Raw genomic sequence first — 12,500 nt, 5'->3', positions numbered from 1 at the left:
CCGGGAACCAATAAAAACTCGATCTGCCGAGAAAGTGCTCTGACCGTACTGAAGAGCTCGCAACACCACGATAAAAGGAGAAGGACTCGCCACTGGAATTTTACGGGCTGCTCTGTGAGCATGAGCCCGTGCTGACACAAGGTCAGCTAAATCAAAAACAACAACAACACCACTGGAATTCAGTCTCTAGCAGTTATCGCTTGATAATGTCCTGTCGATCAGGAGGATGGAAACGTCGCGTTAGAGAGAGAGAGAGAGAGAGAGAGAGAGAAGAGAGAGAGAGAGAGAGAGAGAGAGAGAGAATTGTATAAGCAATAATAAATCAAATGACTCACCGAATATTACCATGCCCTTTGGTGGGCGTTGCTCGCCAGTCTAAGCAACAACGAGAAAAGCCGTCATCAGAAAGATAGAGAAGACTCTTTTATAAGATTATAGTGCTGAAGCAGCAGTCGATTTTTAACAAAAACATGTCTACGAGAGGGTCTCCTTCCGAAATATTATTATTATTTATTATTATTATTATTATTATTACTTATTGATTATTATATTATTCGAAAGATGAAACCTATTCATACGGAACAAGCCACCACTGGGGCAACTGACTTGAAATAAAAGCTTCCAAAGAATGTGGTGTTGATTAGGAAGAAAAGTGTTATGGCAGGAATGCAATGCATCTTCGCTTGAACTTCTGAGATTCCAGTTACACGATATCCTGTGATACACAAACAAATAAATAAATATAAATAAAAAATAATAATAATAAAATGTCCTCAGAATGACTAAGGGTCCTGATTTTTCCATTCTATTTCACAAACCATTTGAGATGTCAAGTAAATAACAGCTTAGGTTAGAAAATTAATAGTTGACAACAACCTAAATTTGTTCCCTTCATTACCAACAGATGCAGCAACAATATCTTGTGTCTGTCTTCTGTCTTTGAAAAGCATACACAAAAATATTTAGAATACTTATACCCAGGTATCTTGAGCACTTATGAAAATATTTATACAGTATCTTGAGCACTTATGAATTACTACTCCCTAAACGCGTAGACGAAGTTGTCTTTTTTAACTAAAATCATGACAGGAGTTAGACGAATAGTTATATATATATATATATATATATATATATATATATATATAGTATATATATATATATATATATATATATATATAATATGTATATATATATATATATATTATATATATATATATATATATATATATATATATATGTGTGTGTGTGTGTGTGTGTGTAAACGGAACTTCTAGAGAAATCCCTTATAACAACAACAACAAGATCAGCATACCTGAGGAAGTGGCTGTTCCTTTGTAAAGGGGCAATACTCCGGACCGGGGCCGCCGAACTGAATGATATTATAGAAATCCAATTTATCTTCAAGACTGTAGATAACAAAAGGCGAAGTCGCCTCGTCATCTCCACCGACCTCCGGGATAAATCTCGTATTAATAGGGACCTCGACGCCAAAGCTTCCTGCATTAAAGATGAAAGAATAATTATTACAAATAAGTCCATCTTTTTCAATGGTAAATTGCGGTCTCTGCATTCATGGCTTAGGATGTCCTATTTCTTTTGAGACCATCACAATGGGTGTATTTGTCAATATAGTCCACAGAAGAAAAGAGAGAATAAAAGACTCTAGTAGCTCGATAATTTCGCCTTCCACCAGGCCTCTTCAAGAGCTTTATTTTAACTAAACAGAATGAGTATTTACAAAAAGTCGTAAACACTTTCCCACTGGAAAAATAAAATTAACGTAACAATTGACAAATTAAAAATCATTTAAACCTTTCTCTGAAATGCAAGATATTTGTTAGAAACAGCTTCCATATGTTTTAGCAAACAAAAAAACCACAATATCAGTCAGGGCATAGTATATAAATTGAACCCTTTATTCCTTCATATTGTTTCCCAACGGTACAAATTCAGAAAAAGTTTAAATGACCAATCACCAAATCGTTGAATAGTTCTCTCTTTTAACTTGTTTGAATTACTAATTTGACCATTTGTTTATGATGTAAACAACCTAATTTCTACTTTGTTTATGAATTTTTGTATATACGCATTCTGTTTAGTTAAAATAAAGCTTTTGAAGAGGCCTGGTGGAAGGCGAAATTATCGAGCTACTAAGAGTCTTCTATTCTCTCTTCTCTCCTGTGGACTATATTGACATATCTCGTCTTCGTGTTATGAAGATTATATTTCTGGGTGTATCTGTTTAATCTAAGTGTTGATGAATGTTATTATCATTATTATTAATAAGATGAAACCTGTTCACGTGAAACAAGCTTCCAAAGATTGGTGGTTTCAATCTCCTTCCACAGACCCCATACAGAGCCAGTGACTTTCATCGCCCGGGGGGCGGCTCAAACCCGCGGCACGTAACCCAGGCGGCTCAAACCCACGGCACGTAACAATAAAACCTCGTTAATTAAATGAAAACCAACCTGACCTTTCCTCTACTCATCACAATATCTTATGTACACACAGATAGACCACGAAATATTCAATTATTTGTCTTTGCTACTTGCTTCTTAAAAATGTAACAGGATACAAGTTGACCTCCATGCAGGTGGGTGAATTTCCAAGTACCTCAATAATGTATACCTTGGTTACTCCGCAATTACTTTTTTTATATCGCCTTTAGAATTATCTTAACCTAGGAATTATCTTCCACTAGACCGTCATTCATATTGAGAAATCTTGCAACAGAAGTACTCCGGCGAGGAATTATTACCGTCCCCTTTTAATGCTTCTTTCAGCATCTAGTAATCCCTGGAGCTAGTATGTCCAGTGTAGCAAAGGACTCATCTATTAACATTAAAACGTCATCAGGTTAAGCGTTACCTGCCCGACACGGATGATTTCCACAAAGGAACAACCAAACAGTGGGACTCAAACTAACACCGAGAAGATTGTATACAACTGAGGCTGCCTAATGTCAACAGGATATTTGAAGAGAGTCTGATCTCTTCAACAATGGGCAGTCAATCCTCCAGATTTACTTCGGGAGAGGTTCTACTTGACAATTTGTTGCCATGGAAACCATTCCACTTTTACAACATGGATTATTATCGGTGGTTTTGGTTATTCATAGTCGGCTACATGGCCTGAATTTAACTTTTAATGTTATAATAACAACTAATAATAATGAATTAAACTAAAAGAATATGTCCTTGAAGGCCGCGATCATGTCAACAGTTTCATTATTTATGTTACCTATATCAGCAGGACTAAAGGGAAATGGTGCACCTACAGTGGAACCATTTTTCTTCTACCCATTCCTTCAGAACCTGCCCTTATCTTGACATGAATTACAACTCCTTGGACAGTTATAAAATCACACTATCACCACCGTATCACAACACCTCCCTTGTAATCCCGTCAACACCGGTGTCTTTCATCAGGCCCGTCATTCCTTCCATACTCTACCGCCACTTCCGTATGCTACATTCTCAAACCTTTCATTTATTTTGTTTGTTTGTTTGTATGGTGTTTTTACGTTGCATGGAACCAGTGGTTATTCAGCAACGGGACCAACGGCTTTACGTGACTTCCGAACCACGACGAGAGTGAACCTCTATCACCAGAAATACACATTTCTCACTCTTCAATGGAATGGTCGAGAATCGAACCCGCGACCACCGAGGTGAGGAGCAAACACCAAACCAACCACGCCACTGAGGCGCTCAAACCTTTCATTTAACCCCCGGCCCCTTCTATATTAAGTCATTCAGCTCCGCCTCTCCTCTATCTTCCACAGCCCACAAATCTTAAAAGAAAAAAATCACTCCATTAACCTTAGACTTCATTTCCTAATACAGCATCTCTCCATTTGCATTTTCCAGTCTGAGATCCGTTGGTCCATTAACCTTCCCCGCTGGATTTGGTTCTCTGTGGATCAGCTTATTTTCCCTGAAGTCCTTGCTTCACTTTCTCCCCTCAATTTTGTTACTTGCAGTCTCTCTCTCTCTCACTATCTCCTTGACTATCCTATCCATTTTGCTCTATACTACACCTTCTCTTTTGTCATGCCATTGGAACTGTATGTTATATATATATATATATATATATATATATATATATATATATATATATATATGTGTGTGTGTGTGTGTGTGTGTGTGTGTGTGTGTGTGTGTGCGTGTCTTCAAATTGGCTACAAATACTACTCATTCACATTACGTAGGGAATAAATTACATCCAAGGAGAGCTATTTGTCATAAGTGCATCAGTCCTAGCGAGGATTCGAACCTATTCAATTTGGGTTTGGCAAAGAAATAGAGACCTGCCCATTAAGCCATCAAGACATACAAATTGATTTGAATCTACTACACATATTCCTGTCGAATTCAAGTTCTGTACTGAGAATTAAGATCAGCCCATCTCTACTTCGGTGGCTGAGTGCAAAGTTTGTAACACGAAACGATTTATACTTTTGTCACTAACTTACATATGAATTTTATGTACTTTCGAAAATTATGCCCCACAAACCCCTTAATACCGAATTTGCTTTACCTTGGGGATAACTTACATCGAAAAGGAATTTTGATAACCGCGTCTGCCACGGACGGGATTCGAACTTATGTCCTTTGGGTTTGATATAAAGTGACTTGGTTTTCCAGCCATCAAAAGAAAAGTACAACTACCTTATTAGGCAACCGGCGGCGTTAGGAATTTTCTATTCTGTAAATAGCCCCAGATATAAATCTGTCCTATAATCTGACTAAACTACAACAGGAATTGAGAATTAAGAGGAGGAGCAGATTCGCCCCTTTCCTTTATAAGGAACCCAACGGTTCGTATATATTTTTAAACGGGAAAAAGTCAGTGAAATCGAAAAATAAAAATTGTTGCTACTAATTCTGTTAGCTACAGCAGTGTCTTTGTTAGTATGTCAGTCTGTCTCCAGGACGAGTTGTCGAATAATGACCTTTCGATAAACTTTCCATAACTAAAAATCTTCAGTTAACAGCTAAAAATAAAATCAATAACATTTCATCAAATTTTCTTGAAACTTAGAAGCAACATTCTTCACTTAAAACATAAAAATTACTTAACAAGATAGCTTGAGTTTTTCTAAGAATATTAAATCGAAATTTTATTTGATTTCTCGCAAATTACAAGGAATTTCTCAGGATAACTAGATTCATCGAATTTTACTTGAAAATGAAAACAAATTTCGTACATTTTCTCAAAGGATTAACTTAGATTCTCCTTAAACCAAAATTTATCATTTCTCAGGGGAAATTAAAATATCTTGGCATTTCCTTAAATGCCGAGCAAGACCCACATTCTAAAAATAACTCACGTGCTGAAGATTTTACCAAGCCACTGCCGGATGTAAATGAGAGAGTTACTAGTAGTTACAAGGATTAGGATGTCTCAAAGACATATTAGTCCATCCGAGGAGAAATCGTGCGATCAATCATCTCAAGGAGCAGGTTTTACTAAGCACTCACACTCACAGTGTCCTATTGATTTTGACTAGCTTTCTTTTAAACTCTTCTACACTGTTGCTGTTTACAACTTCTGGTGGCAGTTTATTCCATGTGTCACATATCTTGCATGTGAAGAAGTTCTCACAATGAGATGTGTTTTATCTCTTCAGTTCTAGTTTTCATTCATTAATTCTTGTCTGAAAGAGAGAGAGAGAGAGAGAGAGAGAGAGAGAGAGAGAGAGAGAGAGAGAGAGAGAGAGAGAGAGGACTTCATCAACACAAGACTGAATTCTCCTGAGATAGTACCACTCCATTTTCATCTTTTATTATGAAACCCAACGGCTAATTAATCATTCTCTGCATTTACGTCTTTATGAACAAATGGTTCCCCTTGAAGTCCTTGCTCACCTTCTCCCAAAAACCCCCTTCCTTTTATTACATTCTCTCTCTCTCTCTCTCTCTCTCTCTCTCTCTCTCTTGCTGACCAACTCATTCATCCTCCCGTCCTCCTACACACAATCATCACTTATGTCTTCCAATAACGCCTCACAATATCTCCTTTTTCCTTGACTAAACTTTTCATTTCCCCACCCTGTCTCTCACTAGTTTAAAGTTCCTTCACTAAAATTTGCATTTCCCCATCCTATCCATCATTGGTTTAAATTTCCTTTACTAAGATTTTAATTTCCCCATCCTATCCCTCACTGATTTAAATTTCCTTCACTCAGCTTTTCATTTTCCTAATCTATCCCTCACTTGTTTAAATTTCCTTCACTTAACTTTTCATTTCCCCAACCTATCCCTTAATGGTTTAAATTTCCTTCCCTCAAATTTTCATTTCCCCATCCTGTCCCTCACTGGTTTCAATTTCCTTCACTATACTTTTCATTTCCCCATCCTGTCACTTAATGTTTTAAATTTATCTTCCAACGTTCCTTAGCCTGCATATACGTACTTCCTCACGACAACTTAGCAACGTCCTGGAATCTGTCTTTCCCCTATAATCTAACAAACTCTTTTCTAGACTTTTTATCTTTTCCAAGATTGCTCTCCTTAGGGAATAATACTTCAAGCAATCGAGTCCCTTTCGCAACACATTCTTACGTGGATCCCTCCATTCTTATTTACTCCTGGAACTCCTTATCTACCCACAACGCCACCTCCTTCCTTTGCATCTAACTTTGTATTTCATCAGGGCTACTATCTACATACGTATTTTCACCTTTTTTAAGGATGAATATACATAATATATATGTCTTATTATGTCTAATACCAGGCTATGGAAGACTGTTATCTGCTATATATATATATATATATATATATATATATATGTGTGTGTGTGTGTGTGTATATATATATGCATATATATATATATATAATATATATATATATATATATATATATATATATATATATATATATATATGGGTGATATAATTCTAAAAGTTTGTATCAGACGTAAAAAATAACTCAATCAACAGATCAAATTCCACAGAGCAAAATTGAGAACTGATTGTGTGCTGTCGGGCATTACGAGAGGGAAAACTCTGGAAAAAGTATATGGCAGCACCCAAAAACAAATACAGAATAGAGGTAGAGAAAATGATGTGCAAACTGTAATTCGCAAAGTGCCAATTCAAGTACGAGTCATATATCAAAACTGCAATTCATGAACATGAAGTCATTGAATGGACATCATCGAATATAGTTCATTTTTCTACATTCTCACTAATCAAACTATACCTAAATAAAACGCAGATCATAGGTTTCATTCGTCTCTAAATTCATGATAGCCCACAATGCGTGTAATGAAGTTTTTGGAATATATTCCATACATCATTTCTGATCCAACGACTGCTTGACAATATGAAACTGGAAACATTCAAGTGAATTATACGATACTTTTAATATACAAAAGAAATTTCCCTAAAAAAATCTACTAACGAATTTTTCCTAAGGAAGCAAAAGCACTACATTCTTATTCCTAAACATTTACCAACATTCTGCGACCCAATTCCCAGATTATTTAGGTCTGCCATTTACTAACCACCGAAAAGATCCCGCTGAATTTCGTTCTTGAAAAAAAAATATTATGATTTATGGTGAATGTTATCTACTTAATAAGTTCAGCGAGGGGAAGTTTCGTGGAAGTACTTAAAAGTTATCGTCTTGCATACGCCATTCCTTCTTTCTCTCACCTCTCCCCCCTCTCCTTTTCTTTCCAAGAAATTATAACTGGTAGTAGATGAATATGAAAAAAAACTTGCATGCTTTGCAATATTTTTTTCTTTTTTTTTACCAGATTCATTTTCGATTCCACAACCACAGGATAGGACTAACAGTTGGGTTTGTGTACTTTTTCCGGGTACAAAACCATGTTGTTCTGTATTAACCACCATAAGTCTTTGTCTTGTAAATCATTGACAGATGATACTCTGCTCAATCAGCTACTACAGCCTTTGCTTCAACTTCAGAGAGAGAGAGAGAGAGAGAGAGAGAGAGAGAGAGACGAGAGAAGAGAGAGAGAGAGAGAAGAAGCCTTACCACCCATCAGCCGATTTCAAACTGCAGAGAGAGAGAGAGAGAGAGAGAGAGAGAGAGAGAGAGAGAGAGAGAGAGAGAGAGAGACAGACAGACAGAGAGAGAGAGCTTACCTTACCTTACCTTACAGACCTTACATCTTGTTCGGGTTGCCCCAGGTCCCTCGTGTGAGGCACCTCTAATGTCTACCAGAGTTGCTAGTGCATCTTCCGGTATATTTTGCATCTTCCAATCTTGGAAGGTCTGGGATGCAGCTTAGATATTTGTCGAGCTTATTCTTAAACACATCTACGCTCACTCCTGATATATTCCTCAGTTGAGCTGGCAACGCATTGAATAGACGCTGCATTGTCGCTGCTGGTGCGTAGTGGATTAATGTCCTGTGTGCTTTCCTTATTTTTCCTGGTATAGTTTGGGCACTATTAATCTACCTCTGCTTGCTCTTTCTGATATTTTTAGCTCCATGATGTTTTCGGCAATTCCTTCTATCTGTTTCCATGCCTGAATTATCATGTAGCGTTCTCTTCTCCTTTCTAGACTATATAATTTTAAGGATTGTAGTCTTTCCCAGTAGTCAAGATCCTAACTTCCTTCTATTCTAGCTGTAAGGACTTTGTACACTCTCTATTTGTGCAATCCTTTTGATAGTGTGGGTACCATATCATATCGCAATATTCAAGTGGACTACGAACATATGTTTTATAAAGCATAATCATGTGTTCAGCTTTTCTTGTTTTGAAGTGCCGTAACAACATTCCCATTTTTGCTTTACATGTTGCCAATAGAATTGCTATTTAATCATTGCATAACATGTTCCTATTCACACCAAGGTCTTTAACTGCTTCCTTATTTGTGATTGTCTCATTATTAGGTCCCCTATATGCATATAGCTTTCCTTCTCTGTCTCCATAATTTATTGATTCAAATTTATCAGAGGTAAATACCATCCTATTTACCTCTGCCCAATCATATACTTCGTTAAGGTCTCTTTGTAGCGCGTTCCTATCTTCATCACAAGTAATTTCTCTACTTATTCTTGTGTCATCGGCGAAACTACTCACTACCGAGTCCTTAACATTACTGTCTATGTCTGCAATCATAATAACAAACAGTAATGCAGCTAACACCGTACCTTGTGGCACACCGGATATTACCTTAGCTTCATTCGATTTTTCATCGTTTGCAATAACTATCTGTTTTCTGTTGTGCAAAAATTCTTTTAACCATCTTCCTACTTTATCCACTATATTATGTTTTCTAATTTTCTTTGATAATATATTATGATCTACCTTGTCAAAAGCTTTTGCAAAGTCTAGATAAACCACATCTGTTTCATTTCCGCTTTTCATATTTTTGTATATGTTCTCACGGTGGACTAACAGTTGGGTTTGTGTACTTTTTCCGGGTACAAAACCATGTTGTCCTGTATTAAACAAATTATTTTTTATTAAATGTTTCATAATATTATTCTTCATTACCCTTTCATACACTTTCATAATATGTGATGTTAGATTCACAGGCTTATAATTGCTTGCCTCTAGTCTTGATCCACTTTTGAAAGTAGGGGTCATATGTGCTAATTTGTGCTCATCATAAATCTTGCCTGTATCTACACTTTGTCTTAATAATATTGCAAGTGGCTTTGTGATAGAATGAACTACTTTCTTTAACAAAATAACAGGGACACCATTAGGCCCAGTTGCAGCTCCATTTTTAATTTCATTAATAGCCTGCACAATATCAGCTTCATTAATATCTATGTCTGCTAAATATTCACTATTTTCATCCCTTACTTCTGTATCATTATCTTCATTATCAATTCTATTCAATTTCTATTCTTCTTTTATTCATCTTTTTCGCATAAGAGCACAATAGTTTGGGGTTTTGCTTGATATTTACTAGAGTTTTTCCTTCCAAGCCCCGTTTTTCATTTTCTTTTCATTGTATAATCTTTTGTTCTGCCTTTTCTATCTTACTTTTTAGTTCCACCACTTTCCATGCATTTTTTTCTTTTGCAAGACCTTTTTTCCCCTTTCTGATTTTCTGGAACAAGATCCTTCTGTCTTGGTATACATGACTGATATTTACTTTTCTTCTTCGGTATTTTCTCTAATATTTTATATAATATCTCCGTATTTACCTTTATTTCACCACTTACGAAAATGTTATCCAAATCTTTGTTTAATTCTTCATTTATTTTTTTTTGACCATTTTGTATTTCTACTGTAGAAGTTGTATTTTCCATATCCTTCTCACTTTTTCATTTCTTGCTTATCTCTGTTTTCACTTGCTTTGGAATGGACTGTTAATTCTATGACATTATGGTCTGAAATACTCGCATTATAAACTATTATTTCTTTAACATAATTCACCTCGTTCACAAATACTAGGTCTAAAGTATTTTCCTTTCTTGTTGGCAGGTGATTTATTTGTCGAGTGTTGTATTCTAGTAGCACATCTAATAGCTTTTCGAATTGCCTCTTATCTTCTGCACTACTATTACTCTCTTTTTTATATGTATAAATATAACCACAATCTCCTATTCGTTCTTTCCAGTCTACGACAGGAAAGTTAAAGTCTCCAGATAGGAGAATAGTCCAGTCCTTGTGATTTCTAAATATATCATCCAATTTTTTTATTATTGTGTCAAACTCTTTAGTATTAGGGGGTCTATATACTACTATGTTCATTAATTTTTCAGATTCAAATTCTACTGCTATTAGTTCACATTCTGAGTTACTATATTTCTCATATATTTTTCCTTGTTTTTTGTCTTTCCCATATATCACGGTTCCCCCTTGACTCCTATTCTTCCTATCTGATCTATAAGTTTGGACCCCTTTTATTTGATCGTCATTACCAGTCTCTTGGGAATACCAGGTTTCAATTATATTCATTATATCTATTTTCTTTTCAATTTGGGTTAGTTCTTCTAAGTACTCTATTTTTCTTTTTGAGTTACTCGTAACTAAACCCTGAGCATTCATCACTATGATGGTTTGCATGTCATCTTCATTTAATATGGGAAATAATAAGGATTTTCCCATGTCTCTTTCCTGTTCTGGTATGTTGTTCTTTTCTTCATTTCCAGAAATTCTGACATTAAAAAATCCAACTTTTCCAAAATATTTTATCTTCCTTCATCATAATTATTCATTTTGTGTCTGAATCTGCAATTTTCTCCATATCTGCAATATCCCCTAGCATTGTACATACAGTATTTATCTCTTGAGCTGTAGTATCTTGGAGCAGACGCTTGGAAATTCTTTGCCGACACTCCATATCGTGGTGACGGCTAGCTTTTTTCCTTCACCTCATGTTCTTTGTTCCTCTCTTTATTTGTTTCTTTCTTATTTTGGATTTTATTATTTATTTGATTATCTAATTGATTTTGATTCATGGCTACAGGGTGCATATATTTACATTTTTGTCGAACTTACTTTTCCTTCTTTTAGGTTTCTGCATACTTTTGGATGTAGATCTCTGCAATCATCCTCATAGCCATCTAGGTATGCGCATTTACAATAGATTTTATAGTTGTGACATACCTTGGGATGTTTGTAGTAATATCTTTCTCCGAATCTGCAATTCCCTCTTTTCAAAAGGGTGCTGACTTTTTCTTTCTTGTCTATTTTTTCTTCTTTCCCATCAGTGTGCAGATCTGGGTAGAGCCTCTTCGGGATTTTATTTTGTGTTGTTATGTCGTAATTTATTTCTTCGTATGTATGCTGCTTGATTGCCTCATATGTTGTATCAATGAGTATCTCTGCATCCATACTCTTGTCTTGTTCTTTGTTTTCCTTATTTTTTTTATGTCACTTCAGTTTTGTTTTCTTCTCTTCCATTTTCCTCTTCTTCTTCTTCCTCTTCCTCTTCTTCTTCATCCTCAACTATTTGCACATTAAGTCTTGATTTAATAACATTGTCTATCCATGATAGACATGTTGAGCAAAATATTCTGGTATCCTTACTCATATTTTGCATTACTTCAGCACATTGAGGATGCGTTGGAATATTGCATGCAGAACATTTTCTGATCAGGTTTTGTGGATTAACTATGCTATACCACACCTTACACAGTTTGCATGCTTTTGGCATTCTTTTTCCTATTGCATAAATTAGGATATTCACAAAGTTCACCTTATTCATTTTCTTTGTTGGATTATGCCGATTGATGTAAATTTTCTTTAGGAGTCTCTTGACCACTTGGATTTTATTTGGAACTTCTTCAATTATTTTCAAGATGTTTTCTGATGATTTGTTTCAGTTTGAAGGATCATATCCTTCTAATATGTCTATGAATGTTTTTGTATCTTTTTGATTAGGGCTGTTATTGATCTCATAGATGAGAAATGCCAGCTCCCTTCCTGCTACCTCATCATATTGCGAATCTGCTAGACATGCAAGATTTCGCCATTTATTTCCACAGTTGGAACTTACTGTCATCTTGATCTGATTTACAATATTTCACTTGATAAACTAACTTAGTAGACA

The 12,500-nt window shown here is 35.7% G+C and overlaps 1 protein-coding gene across 2 annotated transcripts in view; it reads right to left on the bottom strand.

Moving 5' to 3' along the window:
- Positions 1–12,500, bottom strand: part of LOC135225706 (procollagen-lysine,2-oxoglutarate 5-dioxygenase 1-like) — a 151,948-nt gene that overhangs the window by 96,004 nt on the left and 43,444 nt on the right. For both annotated transcript variants that reach the window (XM_064265071.1, XM_064265070.1), the window contains one exon: positions 1,313–1,497. In XM_064265071.1, coding sequence (XP_064121141.1) covers positions 1,313–1,497 — 185 coding nt within the window. The remainder of the gene's footprint in view (positions 1–1,312; positions 1,498–12,500) is intronic.

This window comes from Macrobrachium nipponense, chromosome 13 (genome assembly GCF_015104395.2).
Source record: "Macrobrachium nipponense isolate FS-2020 chromosome 13, ASM1510439v2, whole genome shotgun sequence".
Classification (NCBI taxonomy): Eukaryota; Metazoa; Arthropoda; class Malacostraca; order Decapoda; family Palaemonidae; genus Macrobrachium; species Macrobrachium nipponense.
Note: the sequence above shows the minus strand (reverse complement) of the source record. Positions and strands in the feature narration are given on the sequence as shown.